Source organism: Mustela nigripes, chromosome 9 (genome assembly GCF_022355385.1).
Source record: "Mustela nigripes isolate SB6536 chromosome 9, MUSNIG.SB6536, whole genome shotgun sequence".
NCBI lineage: Eukaryota > Metazoa > Chordata > Mammalia > Carnivora > Mustelidae > Mustela > Mustela nigripes.
In genome coordinates, this window is record NC_081565.1 from 73287494 (window position 1) to 73308315 (window position 20822).

At 40.7% G+C, this 20822-nt stretch overlaps 1 protein-coding gene and 1 long non-coding RNA gene across 7 annotated transcripts in view; one reads left to right on the top strand and one right to left on the bottom strand.

Moving 5' to 3' along the window:
- The window catches only part of CEP78 (centrosomal protein 78), a 32983-nt gene extending 12341 nt beyond the window's left edge, over positions 1-20642 (bottom strand). For 2 of the 4 annotated variants that reach the window (XM_059411814.1, XM_059411812.1), the window contains exons 1-12: positions 20152-20642; positions 15721-15893; positions 15554-15626; positions 14300-14403; positions 12636-12810; positions 9784-9897; positions 8199-8263; positions 7805-7916; positions 6205-6222; positions 4841-4976; positions 2584-2629; positions 1090-1218 (exon numbers count right to left, since the gene is read on the bottom strand). In XM_059411814.1, the coding sequence (XP_059267797.1) occupies positions 1090-1218; positions 2584-2629; positions 4841-4976; positions 6205-6222; positions 7805-7916; positions 8199-8263; positions 9784-9897; positions 12636-12810; positions 14300-14403; positions 15554-15626; positions 15721-15893; positions 20152-20404 (1398 nt within the window). In that variant the 5' untranslated portion in view covers positions 20405-20642. The remainder of the gene's footprint in view (positions 1-1089; positions 1219-2583; positions 2630-4840; positions 4977-6204; positions 6223-7804; positions 7917-8198; positions 8264-9783; positions 9898-12635; positions 12811-14299; positions 14404-15553; positions 15627-15720; positions 15894-20151) is intronic. The other 2 variants (XM_059411815.1, XM_059411813.1) reach the window with 1 other exon arrangement.
- Positions 20643-20711: 69 nt separating this feature from the next.
- The window catches only part of LOC132025162 (uncharacterized), a 92742-nt gene continuing 92631 nt past the window's right edge, over positions 20712-20822 (top strand). For all 3 annotated transcript variants that reach the window (XR_009406442.1, XR_009406441.1, XR_009406443.1), the window contains exon 1: positions 20712-20788. This is a non-coding gene — a long non-coding RNA (uncharacterized LOC132025162). The remainder of the gene's footprint in view (positions 20789-20822) is intronic.

Below are 20822 nucleotides of genomic sequence, written 5' to 3' on the forward strand. Positions count from 1 at the left end.
CTCCTCAATTTTTTCCCTCAAATTTTTATTTAAATTCTAGTTAGTTACCATATAGTGTCACAGTGGTTTCAGTAGAATTTAGCGATTCATCACTTACATCTAACTCCCCAGTTTTTTCCAAAGTAAAATTATCTCATTTCAGGAGAATGAGGGTGGGGATGGGCGTCAACTCTCCCAAATACAAACCTCCCACACCCGCTCTCCGTATTTCAGTCACATTTTCACTAATTCCACTGTCTCCTCCCTGTGCATCTGAGGATGGAGCTATTCCTGCCAGGGGGATCAGATTCCCCTCAGCGGAAGCCAGTCCCTGTGCAATTCTAGGTTGTGGTGTTCCTCTGTTCACAGCTTCCCACCCTCCCACTTGTCTTCTGTCTTTGTAAAAAATGTTGAAGAATCCCTTCTCTTGATTGTTGTTAAAAATTTTGATACCAGCACTTTAATATCTTATCAAAATGGAGAAGAGCCGAGAGGGTCCTCAGCACATCCTGAATCAGGTAATCCCTGGTTACAGTTCCTGACCTTCTTGGGGCTTCCCCAGTGCCTACTGCTGCTTTTAGAAGTACAATCTCCCTAGTGTCTTGGTGCGGGAAATGAACACATCTAAAATGACCATGACTGCAAATTAGATGGTCTGGGGTCTTGTCTCTACCATGCAACTTAGTAACAAAACACTTTAAGGGCTACAAATTGTAGATGCTCGTTTAGACGATAAAAGGGATAATTCGACATCAATTCCAGATTTGTCCCACTCTAACATTTTATAATTTTCCAGGTACTTAGCTTAGAATTTCCCTATGTTACTGTCCTTAATTTTTATTAGGAAAATATAAATCTGGCTTTCTTTTTTAAAAAAACAAATAGTAAAAGGGGTGCCTGGGTGGCTCAGTCGGTTAGGAAGGGAAAAATTCCTTTTTTTGATTTTTTCTCTGAATTCAAATGTCTATCTTCCACATTGGTCTAAGCCAAGGAGAGAATGACAGAAGCCGTGTACAAGCTCTTCCAGTGTCCTGATCAGGCTTCCGCCTGCCCAATAACCACTACGGTTTAAAAAATGATCTCTGGATTTTTAAAGTGGTAACTTTGTACCTCTAATGCTTCTTGTTTTAAACTGGTTTTCTCAGGCTGCTCTTGAACACTTTCGGCTGAATCGTCGACCTCTTCAATTTCTGAGGAGGAAGGACTCTCTACTGTCACAGTCACAGGAAAACCTGATTGCTTAGAAAAAGAAGGCAAGGTTGTAGAAGAGATAACAAAAATCAGATACCAAATATTATAGGACATTTAATAAAACTGATCTAAGGTATCATGTCATTATCTATAAATGTCTTCTACTACTTAGTCTAAAACAAGCAATGACAAAGTAAAATGACAGTGACTTATTTTTGCTGTCAATGTATGGAATTCTGTTAAGGTTAATATTTGGAGTCATCCATATTATTTTTAATTTTCTTTCACATAAGCCAAGTGAGGAGCCAGGGTGCACATTTTATTCAGACCAACTTTACACTGAAGATGAGACATTTACTCTCCACTGTACAAAAAGTCTGGAGGAAATGTAGTTTTTGGAGGAAAAATCCATCAGTAGGGGAGTGGTAAGAATTAGAAGAATGATTAGAAAGTTAATGTTATCTAGTGAAAAAATTTTTAAAAAGAAAATCACTTACACATACACAACTAAAATGGACCCATCAAAAATCTCACCGTATCCTCCTTCAGCCACCGTAACCCAGAACTACTGTAACAGTAACACAACTCTCAGGTTTCACTGCCACTGGAATGCAGTTTAGTATGTTGTTTCCAAACACTTGAAAACTGACCTGATCACGACCCCATAAAGTCTACAGAGCAAAAAGAGGAGCGCTGGGATTGCCTAAATGCACAGAAGACAAGTCACTGGGGTGCCATTTTAACCACAGGCAACAAATCCCAAAGTACAGGAAAGTTCCAATGGTAGAAAGAGGTGTACACCCTTTCTTCTGGACATGCAGGGGGCAGGGCTCACACCTGGGGTGCTCGTCTCCCCATCCAGCAGTGTTACTCTACTAAGAGCAACTCTGTAGTCTCCCAGCACAAGGGGGAAGGAGAACCTGACACTCTGACAGGAATGGCTGGTTCTAAGACCATGAGGCAGCAGGAGTGGGAATGTGTATGATTTTGGTGAGAGAGGAAGTGCTCTGAGAGACGAGAGACTCTGGCTTCTTTATTTTGCCTTTCAGATCTGGAACTTACACATGTAGCCCTCAAATAACATTTCTCAAAAACATAAGAACATTCTTGAAAATGACAACTCCATGTGTTGGGTCAGGAATAGCGGTCAAATTCCTTTCACTGGGTTAACAGGTGACCTGTGGGCTGGAGAAATGGCTTCCCTGTTTACAGATGGAACCACAAGATGCCCAGTGTGTGTCACAGTCACAGAACTACATGGTGTCATTGGGAGAGCAACCTGACAAGTTGCAAGTGGATTTATTTCAGAGAGGGAATGTTCCCTGCAAGGCTCTGTTTAGTCTAAAACACAAAGAGAATGACCTCCCACCGTTCTCACTTAATCTATATACGGTAAATATGAGAACTACGTACCTGCAAATGATTATATACATCACGAGTTTTGATTAATGGAAAACCCCTAAAGAGATATCAACAAAGTAAGTTAAACATTGACATGAACATCATCAGTTAATGCCAGTTAATAAAATTTGCTAGAATTATGTACAATAATACTATAAATAGTATATATGAATTTTGTATAAAAAAATAAGCTCAAAGTAAGGAGCCGGGAGGCTCTGCTATGGAGAAAACTGAACAGGATTTAGCAGACTGGCTCGTCATAACTTCCTGCACTGCTGAGGGATGTCCTCACTTTCTACGTTCAGGCTGGTTTAGACTTCCAATCTAACTTCTTTGACTAATAATCATTCTCCAATGGACAACTCCTTGTGATCAGAATGGTCTTGAGTTTAGTAAGTATCATAAAAAGATGATATGAAATCACAAAATCATAAAACTGAAGTGTAAAGACTGGAGCCTGGGAACTAGAGTTTATGCAATAATAATTAATAACACCATTTGCAATGGAGAGTACATTTATCAATATAATGTGAGCATCAATTATTTTAGAAAGTACCTACTTCAAGTCTTATTTAAAATCAAGTCTTTGTATACAAACGTAGTGATCCGAAGGGGCATGTGCACCGGAATGTTTATAGCAGCAATGTCTGCAATAGCCAAACTATGGAAAGAACCTAGATGTCCATCAACAGATGACTGGATAAAGAAGATGTGGTATATATACACAATGGAATACTATGCAGCCATCAAAAGTAATGAAATCTTGCCGTTTGCAACGATGTGGATGGAACTAGAGGGTATCATACTTAGCAAAATAAGTCAATCGGAGAAAGACAATATCATATGATCTCCCTGATATAAGTAAGTGGAGATGCAACATGGGGGGTTAAGGAGGTAGGAGAATAAATGAAACAAGATGGGATTGGGAGGGAGACAAACCATAAGTGGCTCTTAATCTCACAAAACAAACTGAGGGTTGCTGGGGGGAGGGGGGTTGGGAGAAGGGGGGTGGGGTTATGGACATTGGGGAGGGTATGTGCTATGGTGAGTGCTGTGAAGTGTGTAAACCTGGAGATTCACGGACCTGTACCCCTGGGGACAAAAATACATTATATGTTTATAAAAAAAAAAATTAAAAAAAAAAATAAAGTCTTTGTTTCCTTTTTTCTTTTTAAAGATTTTATTTATTTATTTATTTATTTGACAAAGAGAGAGACGCAGCAAGAGAGGGAACACAAGCAGAGGGAGAGGGAGAAGCAGGCTTCCTGCCAAGCAGGGTGCCTCATGTGGGTCTCTGATCCCAGAACCCTGGGATCATGACCTGAGAGGAAGGTAGACACTTAATGACTGAGCCACCCAGGCGCCCCAAGTCTTTGTTTTCTTAAGCAATTGTTAATCCCCAATTTCTTGAAAACTACCCTGTAAATTATTTAAAAATAATCTATAGCAAATTAATTCACTCAGCAGGCCTAAAATTATAGTTTGACCATTTAAAGAGACTTTTATACTTCTAGGATAAAAATTGCTAGGCACTGTTATCCTCTGGGTAAGTAATCAGCTAAAAGTAGTTAAATCTAATTTACTAAATCTGATTCACTAAAATGATTTAAGCCAGTTGACTGAGTTAGATTAAGTCTAATCCCTCCTCCTCACCCATTCTGCATTAAACTATTCCCCAGGCTGGAAATGTCTCTTTTCCCCCATTCCTTACATATCCAACTTCCTCCTCTTGAACTGTAGGGTCTTGCCCAATTATACCCACCTTTAATGAAACCTTTACTCACCTGTACCAGTGGGGAGAAGGTTATCTCTTCTTGACTCCCACAGGGTTACATTTGTTGTGACACAAGAAATAGCTTGCAACTCCCAATTATAACGGTTTTTGTTTTGTTTTGTTTTGTTTTTCTTCCTTCAGGACTCATTAGGCAGAAGCCACAGGTGAGTTATCATTTTTTCCTCTAGAGAAACCACTAGAGACCACCCACATAATAGAAGCTCCAAAATGGGGGCGCCTGGGTGGCTCAGTGGGTTAAGCCTCTGCCTTCAGCTCAGGTCATGATCTCAGGGTCCTGGAATAGAGCCCCGCATTGGGCTCTCTGCTCGGCGGGAAGCCTGCGTCCCCCTCTCTCTCTGCCTGCCTCTCTGCCTACTTGTGATCTCTATCTGTCAAATAAATAAATAAAATCTTAAAAAAAAAAAAAAAAAAGGAAGAAGAAGCTCCAAGACGAAAATTTCTGAACAACTTAAGTTAGGAAGATATATACTGTACCTGCTCCTTTTTGCACGTTCTGCTGTGCGCCACGGCAGGAAACCAGACACGCCAGGAGGTAGAGGTTCAGGAGCGTAACACTCTTTACCAAGGGAGTGTTTTCTTCCATTGCTTACAGGTTTCTTCGTGGCCAATCCTGTTTGCAAAAGCATTAAAGGACAAAATCAAGATGCACTAAATGGTGATGCAGCAATCATCACATGTTCACACTTTATAGAACAGGCACCTGCCAATAATGCGAGGTCATTAATAACAGGATCGTTCTGTAAAAATGCTTTTACATAGACTAGCAATGTTTACAAATACAAGTTCTCATAGAGTAACAAGTTATCATTTTAACTAAAATATATGAGATGTGCATAACATGCAAAAGTAAATAAAAAATACATCCCAAAGAATGAAACATGCACGATACACCTTATGTATCATGCAGAAACATTCATTTTATTGAATCTCAGAATATTTTGGTATTTCTGAATCTCAAAGATAGAGAAACACTGATACATCCCTGATTCCTGCCAAAGAGAATCTGAATTGGACCAAAATTTCAACTTAAGTTTAGTTTTCCTATCTGAAAACAATCAAAGTAATTAGGACTGAAAGCAGTTAAGTGGCAGGTAAGTCAATGCTACCCTCTGTAAGTCTGTCACTTTCAATGCTCATTTGATTTCATATAGAAAATGAAAAAGAAATAAGACCCAATGGATAAAAGAGCAAAATATGGAGATTTGGTCCAATTTCAGTATTAAAAAGTCAAGCATCCTTATATGAAATGGTTAGTAGCAACAACTAGACCTACATGCCAATACTTTATTTAGAATAAACCATATATTAAAATTGACATTTAAATATTTTTTCTGTTACTCAAAATAAGTAACCTAGGTTCATTATATTTATTCCTCAAATCTATTTTACTATACTACTTTGGCAGCATTAGGGTAGCATGAGAAGTAAAGCATATGTAGCAACAGAGGGTAAATATTTCATAGAGTATAGCTTATTGATAATCACATGACCTTGTATGCTTTCTCTGGATAAATTTATAGACCTCTTAAAATATATAAAAGTTCCATTCACTTTGTGCTATTTTTTGTTTTTAACTTAATTACTCTCAAGGAAAAATGTTCGTATATTTGTGGTTTGTATGTGTACACTTCTCCCCTGACTTTCCGAAACTAATGCAAATATCATTTGTAATTAAATCCAAAATAATTTGCATGTATCTTGTTAGGAGATACAGTTCCCATTAAAGTTCCTATCTTCTTTCTGCACACATGATTACAATGTGAATGTGACACAACTCACACATTTAACCCTATACTCACCTGGATCTAACTACATAGCCAGACATTGCTGTGGCTTACCTCTATGTCTCCATATAACTGAGGCAAATACAAAAAAAAAAAAAGCCCAAGAAATAAAATTACTCTTAAATAGCTCAGTGAGCCTGTAAACTTCAGTTACAGTTCCACTTTGTTTAATCATGCTAAGGAAAAAAAAAAAGACTTTTAATTTTTTCTTCTCATTCCATGAAGTCCTATTATATACCACCAGATACTAAAATTACAGAAATCCCAATATAACATATATAATTTTTACCTATATATAATTCTATTTCTAATATTATATCAAGGGCACCTGGGTGACTCAGTTGGTTGGGCAACTGCCTTTAGCTCAGGTCATGATCCTGGAGTCCTGGGCTCGAGTCCTACATCAGGCTCCCTGCTCGGCAAGTAGCGTGCTTCGCCCTCTCCTCCCTCCTCCTGTCCACTCTCACTATTTCTGTGTCTCCCTTTCTCCAATAAATAAATAAAATCTTTAAAAAAAATAATATTAGGGGCGCCTGGGTGGCTCAGTGGTTAAGCCGCTGCCTTCAGCTCAGGTCATGATCTCAGGGTCCTGGGATCGAGTCCCGCATCGGGCTCTCTGCTCAGCAGGGAGCCTGCTTCCTCCTCTCTCTCTCTCTCTGCCTGCCTCTCTGCCTACTTGTGATTTCTCTCTGTCAAATGAATAAATAAAAATCTTTAAAAAAAAAAAAATAAAAAAATAAAAAAAATAATATTATATCAAAATACCAGTTTAGACACTTTCAAGAATGTTTTACACATGATGCAAACTTTTAATCTCAGCTTCTTGCATATACTATTTGACTACTAAAATGTTTTAAAATAAAAATTGGTAGAAGAATTGTTAAGCTTTCTTTTGATTTAATAACTCCTACTTACTATCTTATTGACCAAACAAGAAGATTAATGGAGAATCAAAAACATACCTTTTAATAGTTAAAAAAAAGAAATCGTATTTATAGAGATGTTTACAGTACTATTAAAAAATTATATAATATTTAGGTTATTTTGAATTTTCCACTATTTATTTATTTATTTATTTAAAGTGGGCTCCACCCCATGACCCCAAGATTGAGAGTCATGTGCTCTACCGACTGAGCCAGCCAGGCACCCCAAATCTTTCATTAATAAAAAATAGACTCAACTCAATGAAACCTTGTGAATACATAAATAAGTATTAACTATGAAATCATACAGAATTTTAATTCAATTTAAAATGAAGTGAAAGAAGAAAAATGGCAAATTTTATTCGAGCTCTGTGAAATCACATCAATATTCCATCCACCCTGTCACCTGTGTACCTACATTGTCTATGCTAATAGACCACAGGAAGAGAAAACTAAAATCTTAACCAAGAAATATATTCAAAACAATGAACTTTTTAAGAACACATTGCTGGTTAATTAAAAAAATGGAAATATTAACATCTTTTTAAAATTGTTTCTAATTCCATAAATTCTCATAATCTGTATCTGAACATTTATAGTCTTTCCTATATGCAGTGTGGTTAATCCTGGTTGTTACCCTCAGTATCACATAATGGGAACAGATTCTAATTTTAGCCATCGGAACACATATAGAGCTAGCCGCGTTAAAATGCCAGGAGAGGAAGAGTTACCGATTCTAATAGTAGCTTTCCCCTTCCGACCATTTCCCAGAATTATAGTTCTCTTTTTCTGTCTAGCAGTTTTGAATGGTTCCTTCACTGATGGAGAAGTTATCCACTGGTACTGGAAGAGAAATAAAAAACACTTATTTCAGTTACAGGTTATTTATAAGGGTTTGATCTCAATTGGAAATAAAGCTATTTTGAGTTAACAAAAGGTTTGCAATCTGCATTTCTGGGACCTCAAATTAAAGAATTACACAATGTTTTCAAAACAGAAAAGCCATTTGATTTGACTTAATTGATTTAAGATGGCAGAAAAATGCCTTGATAGTTTTATTTTATGAGGGAAAAAGAAAAGAAAAATATGCAATTAAAGAAAAGCTCTTCTTAGAGAACATGTTACCTCTGACTTGGCACTCCTTCCATTCTGGAGAACTTTTTTGATAACTGCTTTCATCACAGAATGATCTAAAGTAAAATAAATCGGAATTACAGTAATTGCTTCCCAATGAGCGGTGATTCCCATTTAAAAACAAACAAATTACAGAAACAAATTACAAAAACAAACTAATTACTGCTTTTCACATGAGACTAAATATAAAACCCACATTATGTGGTTACATATGTATTTCCCCCTTTTTAGTATACTAATTTCTTCCTCAGAAACTGAACACGAAAGTATACCCCCTCCCATATTGCCCACAATGACTGTTCTTTTGGCAGCAGCAAAGATGAAATCTAAACACTTTGTGTCTAATGTGGCTTTGGATAACTTTGGATAGAAAGCGGAAGTCTGGGCAATGTCCAGATGCTTAGGTACCTAAAGGGCATCTAGTCTGCCAAACCAAAGTCCTGATATTCTCTCAAACTGCTCCTCTCATCAGACCCCCTTTCTCAGTGAGTGGTATCAACCAGTTGCACTCGTTATCATCCTGCACTTGCTTCTTTATTACTATTTCCTTTATACCCCACACCCGATCTGTCTTATTAGCTACCCCCTTAAAACACAACAGAACCAAACCGCTTCACCAGCCCCAACCTGCTACCCTAAGGCAAACCATAAACAGCTCTTATCTGGACTCCTGAGGGGAGTCATTGTCCCCTGACCGGTCTCCCCATTTTCCTTCTTCAGCTCTCCCCCACCCCCAGGTCTATTCCCTACACCAGAGTCATCTTATTGAAACACAATCAAGCCTCTTCCAGCTCAAAACGCTCCACTCATTTAGAATAATCCATGTCCTTACTCTGGCCTTCAAGACCTTGTAAGAGCACACCCCTGGCCAGCTCTGCGACCTCCCTCACTCAGAGTTCCGACCGTGGTGGCCTCCATGTTTTCCTTAAATTCTCCACCCACCCTGTCACCTCCGAGCCCGAGTATGCATTGCCTGCAGGCCTCCCAATGGCCAGCCACTCTCTTCATTCGGCTTTCCCCTAAAAGTCATTTCTCCAGCGAAGCTGTCCCTCATCATATGGAATACAGCCCTACGGCCCACTTCGGGGTCTTTACCTTTGCCTGTTTTGGTACTTCCCGCCATCTAAAATTACACTACTTTATCTGCCTACTCATTTCTACTTGAATTCCTCCACTAGAACATAAGCTCCAAGAGGGTAAGACTTTGGTTGACCCTGTTCACTGCCACGTTCCTAGTGCCTAAAGCCTGTGTCTGGAACACAGAAAGGATTCAAAAATTACTTGCTACACTGAGAAATGAATGAAATGCTCTTTGCAGCAATGCAGAGGTGATAATTCTCCTGGTGGAAGCTAGCTCATAATCTCGGTTCGCCCTATTCAGAGTGGCAGCCAAGAGCAAGTTACACGTATATCTCATGTTAGTTAGTAAATTATCTGCTAAAACACAAGGGAAGTACAAGATTAGGAAAGTATAGCATTAGGAAAGCAAACACATTAAGTTTTAAAAACTGTCAATACACGTACACAATCTTTCTGTTTTGTTATTTGTTCATCAATTAAAAAAGGAGTGACATACCAACAAGTGGATTTTTTCTTATATCCAGAACGACCAGAGTTCTGTTGGTTTCGAGGGCCTTTAGTAAAGCCTTTGCTCCTTCATTGGTGAGGCCACACTGCTGCAGGTCAAGTGCTTTTGAAGAAAGACAAAAGGTCACTTGCCAATTCTACACAGATTTGACACACATACAACTCTCACGTATTCATGTAAAAGCTCAGGTAAGATTTCTGTACGAGAAGTCATGGCAGGTTTTTAATGGGTGTTGAAGAAAGAAAAATAGAAAAGTACATACACACACATATAATACAAAATCCAATAAAAAATTAGATGAGCCATGACTAGCCTGCTCTTAGTACCAATAAATGAGCCAACATATTTTATAATTACAGAGGTGAAGAATAACTCTAGATAGTCTGTGAGTGAAAAACCTCACAAAAGGAGTCTCAGGGGTTGCCTGGGTGTCTCAGTGGGTTAAAGCCTCTGCCTTCGGCTCAGGTCATGATCCCGGGGTCCTGGGATTGAGCCTTGCATTGGACTCTCTGCTCAGTGAGGAGCCTGCTTCCCCCCTCTCTCTGCCTGCCTCTCTGCCTGCTTGTGATCTCTTGTCTATCAAATAAATAAATAAAATCTTAAAAAAAAAATGTGGTTCCTCATCAGCAAGGATGCTAGTGGCAGAGTCAACTTCACAGGCAAAAGCTGGGTGGAGCTCAGAGACCACGTTGTATTCTTTCACTACGATCTTGAGTTCCAAATCACTCTTAAAACTACTTAAAAGGAAAAAGCCAAATAGCAGATATGTATTGTTATATATATACATTATACATAATGTATATAATATATAAATATGTAATAATTAATATAATATGTAATATATATTATAGATATGTATTGTTTTATATATATATATATAAAAAACTATTAGTTTTAGAAAAGAAAAAGAAAAAAGTCTAAGAGGGTGTAAATAATAACAAATCCGAAGAATGTGTGAATAGGGAACATATGTTAAGAACTTACCATGAAAGAATGATAGTCAAGAACACTGTCTTGTAAAAGTCAAAGAACAGAACAAATGATCCTAATACTAATAGTTCTGAGGCTGAACAACATACTCATTTAAACCAAAGGGATCATGACAAAAGCGCAAGTATAAAAAACACTACTAACTTAGGAGGAAACTATCATATGAGCCTCCCCTACTTTTTAAAAGAAGATTTTATTTATTTATTTAACAGACAGAGATCACAAGTAGGCAGAGAAGCAGGCAGAGACAGAGAGCGGGGTGGGGGGGGAGTAGGCTCCCTGCTGAGCAGAGAGCCCGATGTGGGGCTCGATCCCAGGACCCTGGGATCATGACCTGAGCTGAAAGCAGAGGCTCAACCCACTGAACCACCCAGGCACCCCATTATGAACCCTTTTTTAAAAGTGTTGTATAAACCATTACGCTAAAGTAACTGAGGTCTTTAAAAACCCCATGACACACAGAAATAAGCCAGACATATGGAAAGAACACGATGCAATCCTCACAAACTCTTACCACAAAATGGACAAAGGATATAATTAACCAACTAGTCAAATTAATAAAAATAGCCACATGTTACTAGTATGTAAACTGAATACAAATTAAAATAAAATGAGATTGTTCCAAGATCACATAACAAAAGGTCAAGATCACATAACAAAAACCTTGAAAATGTACATGCCATTCTGACCTAGCAGCTAAGAATTTAACCAAAGGAAGTAAGAGACGTAGGCAAGGATGTGAATCAGAGTACTGTTTTTAACAGTGAAAACCTGCAAAGAGCTCATATATCTAGCAATAAATAAGCAAAATGGACCACGGCATATTCATATAATGGCAAGTCACTAAAAATGATGTGGGAGATGTAAATGTAGTGACTTCTTAAGATGGTCATACCATATGAAATTTAAAAAGCTATAAAGTTGGGACGCCTGGGTGGCTCAGTTGGTTGAGCAGCTGCTTTCGGCTCAGGTCATGATCCCAGCGTCCTGGGATCGAGTCCCACGACGGGCTCCTTGCTCCGCGGGGAGCCTGCTTCTCCCTCTACCACTCTGCCTGCCTGTGCTCACTCTCTCTCTCTCTCTGACAAATAAATAAATACAATCTTAAAAAAAAAAAAAAAAGCTATAAAGTTTGGAGTAATCCCACCTGCATAAAAAAGGAGGGGTTAAAAAAATAAAAAAAATTAAAATTAAATAAAAATTTAAAAGGAAGGGTTATCACTTTTATAGCATTACAGTTTTTACTAGTGACACAAGTCAGCATTTGTGAGGGGAGAGGCCTCACATGTACTATTAAGATGGATTATAAACTGGCACAGGATTTCTGGATGGGAATTTGGCAATGTGCAGTAAGTCATAAAAATATGTCACAGTATGAGGTCTTTCCACTTTTAGTAACTTAATCCATAGAGCTAATGCAATGGTCACAGAGATGTGTTCACTACACACGGTTCCCGACAGAGCAAAGTACAAAGTGTTTAAATCTAATCGCAAAGGATTAAATTATTGTACATCGACATAATGGAGGACTATATGATGCATCATTAAGTAAGAGAAGAGCATGAAATAGTAACTGAAGCATGAGTTCACTCTTCTAGTCTCTGAAGTATATGAACATGTTTATAGAAAAACAAACACTGAAGGTACGCTAAAATGTGTATTAAGATTATGAGTAATTTTGTTTAGTTACTCTGTATTTCCTATAAAGAGTATATGCAACTCTTAGAGAAGCTTAAAAGCACAGTAAAAGGTATTGGAAAAAATAAGGCTTAAAAAATAAAAAATCCCATGACTATGGTATCAAGCCAAAAGCTAAACATACTTAACATTTAAAAAATTCTAGGATTTACCTCTAAGCCATAAATCCTCACTGAGAGATTCTGCAAAAGCACTTGCGCCCAGGTCACCAATGAGCGTGTTGCAGTTCAAGGTGATGCGCCTCAGACCAGCCATACAGTCCAGATCAGGCCTCCTGTAACGAAGACTCTCGGCCCAGATTTCTTCGTGCCTTCTCATGGTCTGATACTTCAAAGATTTAACAGGATGAAATTAAGATATCTGGATAAGGAAGCAGGGTATGCCTACTGAGGACGGCTTATCATGTCAGACATTTATATGCACATATAAGCATATAAGCCAAGAGAGTCACCCCGAGAGGCTCAACAGTCGATTCTAGCTCAAGAGTCTCAGGGACCCAGATTCTAATTTGCCAGTGATTAGATTCTAGCCAGGGAGTGATCTGTGGCTGATTAGTTACATAAACTTTGAAAATCAAATTACATTCTATACACTTTATTTTCTTTATCTGCCAAGTCAGGGAATTGGTTCTAAATTCTATTATTGCTGAGGCTCTAAGTTCTATCATTCTGTCCTCCTGTGGTTTCCAGACCCTTGACTGGGCATCCTGCAGTAGACTTTCTGTAACATGGATCTATTTATTGATAAATTATATACACGAAGTTACACGTTCAGTTCTGCACATACACTTCATCTACATTATAAACTACACGGTTATTTTTTAAATACTACAAAAGGAATATAAAGGTTCTGGTATTTTCTTTCCCCAACTCAATGGATCTCACTATTTTAGAGTTTGCACACCAACTTTAGAGGCCTCCAGTATGCAAAGCCAGTTTGACCTCCCTCAGGAAATTGATGGTTTGATTTTTAGCCACAGATAGAGTCGTAAAGACACATTCAGTTCTCTGTATTCATAAGACAAATTTTGGTTAACAAGGAACACGGACTTTAAAAGAAAGAAATCTTATTACATGCTCAAACAAAAAAAGACTCAAAGTTCCTATGCCAGTCTAAATGGAAAATCATTGGTGCCGTTCTTCTATGAACAATAATTTATAAAAGCAAAAAGTAGAAATCACAGAAAAACACTTTCACAGTGCTAATAATGTGCCAGGCACTATTTTATACTAGTTTGTATAATACTAGTTTGTATAATCCTCCTAATAAAGCACAGAGGCTAAGTAATGTGTCCATGGTCAGAAGCTATGAAACTGGTGAGCTGGAATCTGAAACTGGGATATTCGGCTTCAGAATCCATGCTGCTGACTGTTTTCTATATCTGGGGTCAACGGACTTGCTCTGCACAGGCCCAAATGTAAATTTTTCAGCTTTGTGGGCCATAAGGTTCTGTTGCAAATATTTAACTCTGCTGTTGTAGGACGAAAACAGCCACAGTCACAAAGTCAGCAAATGGGCCCGGCTACGTTTTAGAAACACTATAACACCCGGTGATGGGCTGTTTCAAAGAACTAAAAATACATGAAAGTATTATTTATAATGTATTATACACTAGATCTTTTATTACTACGATTAAATGGATTACCTTTCCTTAGTGGTAGAACCCCAAACTGAAAACTGGTAATAATCTTTCAACAAAACCAAAACTGTAATCATGTATATCAAAAGACAAGAAAAGATGTGCCATCTTGTATAGGAGTATTAATGTGCTTTAATCACAGAATATGTTTTCATGAAAGTTTAAACAGAAAGTCACCTTTAAGATCTTGGCCATGTGATCTGCTCCCTGCCATGTCAGATTACACCCCGTGAAGTTTACTGTCTTAAGAGTGATAGAGTTCTTTATACCTTGACAAATAACTAAAAGGGAAAAAAAAAAAAAAAAAAACCACACACACGATAAGATGAAGAGCCCATACAGTCTGGTCAATTCTGACTTATTTGCTTTTCCTGAGTCTACCGGAGGGTTTATAGCTGTAGTCTTAAAATCACTATCTACAATCTTCCCAGGCAACGGATGGATTGGTGCATTCTAAAATATGTCAGTAATAAAGGGTTATTCTAGTTTACAGCAACAGTTTAATTTTACCTAGGTGCTAGAATTGAATACGAATTGAATATTCTGAACCTGGCAAACTTTAAGCCCAACTAGTCAGTAAAGTACTCTGTACCTTTTGAGATATAAGAAAGAAAAAGAAAAACCTAAAAAGTCTAAAACTCTTCCCATATATTCCTATATTCCTATTTCCAATGATACAACCCAAACTCATTTATCAGTTATCCGTCAATTTAAATGTCAACTCTAAACCCAGAGTTTTATTAGGTGCTGTACTAGAGCAATATACTAGAGCAATGTAAGACAGAACATGTCAAGTCTTAATCCCCTCAAATTAAAATGCAGCCTTCCTTACACCCCAGACCACTAGTGGACACAATGAACACAGTAATTCTTCAGGACCCCAATCAACAATTACTTTCTCTGTGATTACCTCTATGATACACCCCCCCCACCAACACCACTGAATTTTATATACTCCCGTAGCACTTTTTATATACTCCCGTAGCACTTTGCATGTATTTCCTATTTTAGTACATAACACAGTGCATTTTGTCATTATGATTGCATACAGATGTTTTTAACTATTTAAGGATAATAATTCTTTTGTCTTTACATTTTGCTATTTCCCTTCCCATAATTATTTCTTGATAATAAAAAGATGAATGAAATAATATAGTATATATTATACTGCATATATATAGTATTGCACTACATATATACGAACAATATAGTATATACTTGTGTGGCTTGTGGCTTAACATAATCTAAGTGAAAGTGGTTCGGAGAGTATCCAGCATGACAAACTTTCAGTGTACAGGTGAGAGGAGACCATGGTTTGATCAGGCCTGGGAGACAATACAGGCAGAAAAGGTACAGACAGCAATTAACATGCAAGCAGGGAGACGTGAGATCAGTCTGGTTGGAGGAGACGTAAAAAACATTGAAACTTACTTTCTAACCCTCCATCTCCAATTGGGCAGTTTGCAAGAGACAGGTGCACCAGAGAGGTGGATTTATTCAATCCCTTTAGTGGGAAGAAAAAGTTAAAATTTTTATGGGTTGAGTTTCCCTCCAAAGCAAATATCCAATGTTTGCAGGACACACTGGAGAAGCCTTACCTTTGTCAAGGCAGTCAAATCTCTCTCGCGCAGCACTAGTCCGTTCAGCTCCAGGTTCTTTAGTGCACTTGATATACTTAAACAGCACTTGAGAGCTTTACATAACTGGAAGGTCACATCTTTGTTTCTTATCGCAGGAACACGACTTCTGCAAACTTTACTTCTGTCAGAACCTAAAGCAAAATTATTACAAAATATGTATTATCACCGTGAGAAAGCATCTGCTCTGTGTTCTTAAAGCCCTCTTTGAGGGACAAACGTAAGCCCAAAGCATCAACCACACAAGATACAGAAATATAAACCATGGGTATAGAGGCTCCTATGAAAGCAAGATGCTATATCTAAGTGTGGCTTCAGGATAACCCTCAAGTTGAATCTAGAAAGGGAATGACCACATAGTCTGGGTGGGAGGAGCTTAACGTCAGAGGGCACCTGCGCAAAGACATCCAAGCCTGACACCTGCTGGCCATGGAAAATACTGCAGGTGGGGGACGACTAAAGGCCAAGACACAAGGGGGAGGAGACAGAAATTACAATACAGAGGTTAGCCAAAGCAAGGATCCGATAAAAAGTCTCTGGCTTTTACCAGGAAAGCTGATGAGGACAGAGGCTACCACTGGCACAGTAAAGGTGCCTCTGCAGGTTAGAAAAAGGTACCTAAATCAGATAGATTAGAAAAAGCACCTCTTCCTCTGGGCCAATTAGCCCCCTGAGGCTTGGCAGAGATTTCAAGCTTCTGTGCAGAGCAGAAATCTCGAAGCCCATACACAATAATCCTGTGCTGGTGAGCCCTTACAAGCATTATTTTAAGCATGTATTTTCATTTTAGAAGATCACTGAAGGGGCGCCTGGTGGGCTCAGTCAGTTAAAGTGGCGATTCTTGGTTCCCGTTCAGGTCATGATCTCAGGGTCCTGGGATTGAGCCCCGGGCCGGGACTCCATACTGGGAGTGGAGTCTGCCTGTCCCTCTCCCTCTGTTTCCGCACCCCTGACCCCCATCTCTCTCCTTCTCTCTCTCAAATAAAGAAAAACATCACTGAAGCCCAGTAAGCAGATGAATTGAGAGAAACTGAACTCAGAGGCAGCCACACTTGCTAGAAGTTGGCGAGGTGAAGCGCCCGGGAAGCGCAGTTGATTTCAGCTCAGGTCTTGATCTCAGGGTTGTGAGACTGAGCCCAGGGTTGAGCTCAGCACAGAATCGCTTGAGATTCTTTCTCTCCCTCTGTCCCTCCGCTGCTCATGCTCTCGCTCTAAAATAAAATCAAAGAAAGGAAGGAAGGAAGGAAGGGAAAAGAAAGGAAAGAAAAGAAAAAAGAAGAGGAAAGCAAAGCAATGCTGGTGAGAATAAATAAGCAAACCTAGGAGGTTGAAATCTCCAGTCTGGAACCACTGGAACAGGTTCAGGGAAGGAATTCTGAAGAGAGTGGTCTCTATGACACATTTTTCTTACGTTCAATGTGAAAGATTAGGCAAGATTAAGTACAGTGGCCTTGACTTTGAGGTCTCTTCCCACTGTAATTGCTTCTGATTACTTTGGATACATCAAGTCTCTTCAGAGGTATGGAACAGTTACTACACCTGCATGAGATGAGAGAATAATGTGACTTCTCTTTACTAGGGGATAAATTGAAATGTCCTTGCAGAAGAGATAACAGATAATGTGAAACCCAGAGCCTAGAAAAAGCACATGATAATTGTTCAGATTTTTTTGGTTTTGGTTTTAAAGATTTTATTATTTATTAGTGAGAGAGAGAGAGAGAAAGAGAGAGCAGCAGGCTCCCTGCTAAGCAAGGAGCCCGATGGGGTACTTGATCCTAGCATCCTGGGATCATGACCTGAGCTGAAGGCAGATGCTTAACCAACTGAGCCACCCAGGTGTCCCAAGTGTTCAGGTCTAAAAAAATATAACCATAGTCACCTTCTCTCCTGGATCTTCACATCCTGTGTCCTGGGTATTTTGTCTCAGCTTGTAAACATACTCAAGTGGGTCCATTTTATTTTCTATTTATTTTTTTATTTTAAGGATTTTTGTTTATGTATTTACTTGACCCAGAGAGAGAGAGACAGCAAGAGAAGGAATACAAGCAGGGGGAGTGGTAGAGGGAGAAGAAGACTTCCTGCTGAGAAGAGAGCCCGATGCAGGGCTTGATCCCAGGATCCTGGGATCATGACCTGATCGAAAGGCAGACACTTCACTACTTAGCCACCCAGGTACCCCAAGTGGGTCCATTTTTTAAGATTTTATTTATTTATTTGACAGAGAGAGATCACAAGCAGGCAGAGAGGCAGGCAGGGGGTGGGGTGGGGGGGTTAGCAGGCTCCCTGCTGAGCAGAGAGCCCAATGTGGGGCTCAATCCCAAGACCCTGGGATCATGACCTGAGCTGAAGGCAGAGGCTTTAACCCACTGAGCCAGCCAGGTGCCTCCGACCAAGTGGGTCCATTTTAAAAAAACATTCTTCAGGCTTAGGATTTTCTAGATCTTCTTTCTTCTTTCTCAGTTTCTCCCATATCTCAAACAGTCCCCCATAAAGCCCAGATCTGCACCTGCAGCCCTGAGATGTCTAGCAGACATGCTGGGATGCCCGGCCGGGCCCTCCTAAAGCATTAAAGATGAAGTGAGATTTTCCTCCCAACCCAAATTCCCTCCTACTGTGCTCTGTGCCTCACAGAAAGATGTCGCTATAAACTGTCATCCAAGCTTGCTGCCCTCCCCGCCAACTGGTCACCAGGCCCCGTCCATTCTATCTTTTTGATCTCTGAAATCCAGTCCTCCCTTTCTATACCTTAATTTGGGCTCTCAGATTACTGTTTGTCCTCCTCCCAATCAACTGCCTTCCATATGGAGGGCACAGCAAGCTTCTAAATAAAAAAATCCATTTCATAATCCCACAACAATCGGGATAAACAACTATTTGATAGGACAAAGAAGGCCCCTCCCTGTGTGGCCCCTGCCAGGCTGGTTTCCAGTCTCAGGTCTCACTTCTAGAACCCTAAGTTCTTGTCCTGTACTTTAGCTTTGCCATATTTTTATATTTCTCAAACTTTCACACTTCTGCCATTTGAATAGCTTCTCACATCTGCAGAAAGGAGGCACCTCCTCCAAGAAGTCTTCCCTGAACATTCCTTTCATTGTTCTCTGCTTTGCAGCACCAGAGGTCACTTCTTCCAGAACACTGTGCTTGTGTTTACTTGCTGCCTCCCCCAGTAGAAGAGGAGATCCTCTAGGCCAGGGGCCTTGCCTCCAACAGTGTTTAGTGCTGGCTGAGCTCATCTGAGTGCCCAGAAACTTTATACAACTTGTGCAATCCTTTTTTTTTGTTTTTGGTGAAATTTATTTTTTTTTAAATTTTATTTATTTATTTATTTATTTGACAGAGAGAGATCACAAGTAGACAGAGAGGCAGGCAGAGAGAGAGAGAGAGAGAGGAAAGCAGGCTCCCTGCTGAGCAGAGAGCCTGATGTGGGACTCGATTCCAGGACCCTGAGATCATGACCTGGGCCAAAGGCAGCGGCTTTACCCACTGAGCCACCCAGGTACCCCAGAAATTTTTTTTTTTTTTTAAATTCCAGTGTAGTTAACATACTGTGTTATATTAGTTTCAAGTGTACCATACAGTAATTCAATAATTCTGTACAGGGGCGCCTGCGTGGCTCAGTGGGTTAAGCCTCTGCCTTCCTCTCAGTCATAGTCTCAGGGTCCTGCATCTCTGCTCAGTGGGGAGCCTGCTTCTCCCTCTCTCTCTGCCTGTCTCCCTGCCTACTTGTGATCTCTCTCTCTCTCTCTCTCTCTCTGTGTTAAATAAATAAATAAAATCTTTAAAAATAAATAAATAAATAATTTTGTACATTACTCAGTGCTCACCAGGTAAGTGTACTTTTAAACAACCTGTTAATTCTAAGAGGAGAGGGAAAGAATAGTTTTAATGCCACTTTACAAGTGTGGGGATTGTAGCTCAAAAGTAACTCGCTCAGACCACACAGAGTCTATCCACTATAAGATGTCACTAAAAATAATAAAACAAAAACAGCTCTCCCCCCCGCCCCCCAGAGCTATGTCTTACTCAAACCGAAACGAAGCAAAAGCCTGAGCTGTATCAGTTTTCCAAATCGCTTTGTTCTCTGTCAGGCTAACTCATCCAGAAAACCAGGCAAGATCTGTCGAACGCTTAATGATGCCCCAGACCGCGCGAAGTGCTCTACAAGCAGCAACTCCGTGCATCTTCGCAATCACCACGTAAAGCGCGTCCTGTTGGCCCACATCACGGATGGGAACGCTGAGACCTACGGGGCCGTAACTGACTCACTCCGGGCCACTGAGCTGGTAAGAGTCCCCGGGGTGCTGCACCCAGACCGCGGGACTGGCCACCCCGGTTGGTGCCCCGCCTCCACCGGGCACCGTCTCCAGGGCCCCCGAAGCGGGAACCACAAACCTGTTTCGCCAAGCCACGGCTGGAAGAAGCTCTTGATAGAGACTAGGGGCAGATCTTTATTAATCTTGAGGGTGCTCAGGAGCGGCGCCCAGTCCACGAGGCGCAGGCGGTCGGCGTTGAAGTCCAGCACGCCCTCCCGCAGGCAAGCGCGCACCGAGGGCAGCGGCACCGAGTCCTGCAGCGCGCACAGGTATTCATAGTGCGAGAAGAAGTCGGCCGCACTGTCGCGGCGCAGCTTCACCGAGTCGATCATGGCCTGGCGTTGGCCTCCAGGGACGCCGGCGGCGGAGACAATGCCCGCAGGCGCCCGGGAGTGCCGGGTCGCTCACGGCCGGGCAGCTGCGACCCCGCGGCTACGCAGCACCGGCAGCTCAGCCAGAAGACGCGGGGTCCCAGTCCACAGCCAGGCCAGACCCTCGACGCCGCGCTCCCGGCCCGCCCCCCATCCCCCGCCGCTGGCCGTTGGCTCCCGCCCCACCGCCCTTTGCCGCGCGGGACCGCGATTCAAGCCGGGGGGCGGAGCGCGGAGACGTCATCACGCTCGCCGTGCGTCAGCACGCAGGGGGAGCCCCGCCTCTCGTGGGGACCCGGCGTGAGGACAAGAGGCGGGACCTCCGAGGCGAGGGAGGTGCGGAAGGTAGGAGGTTTTCGGGATTTGAGGCTTGCGGAGA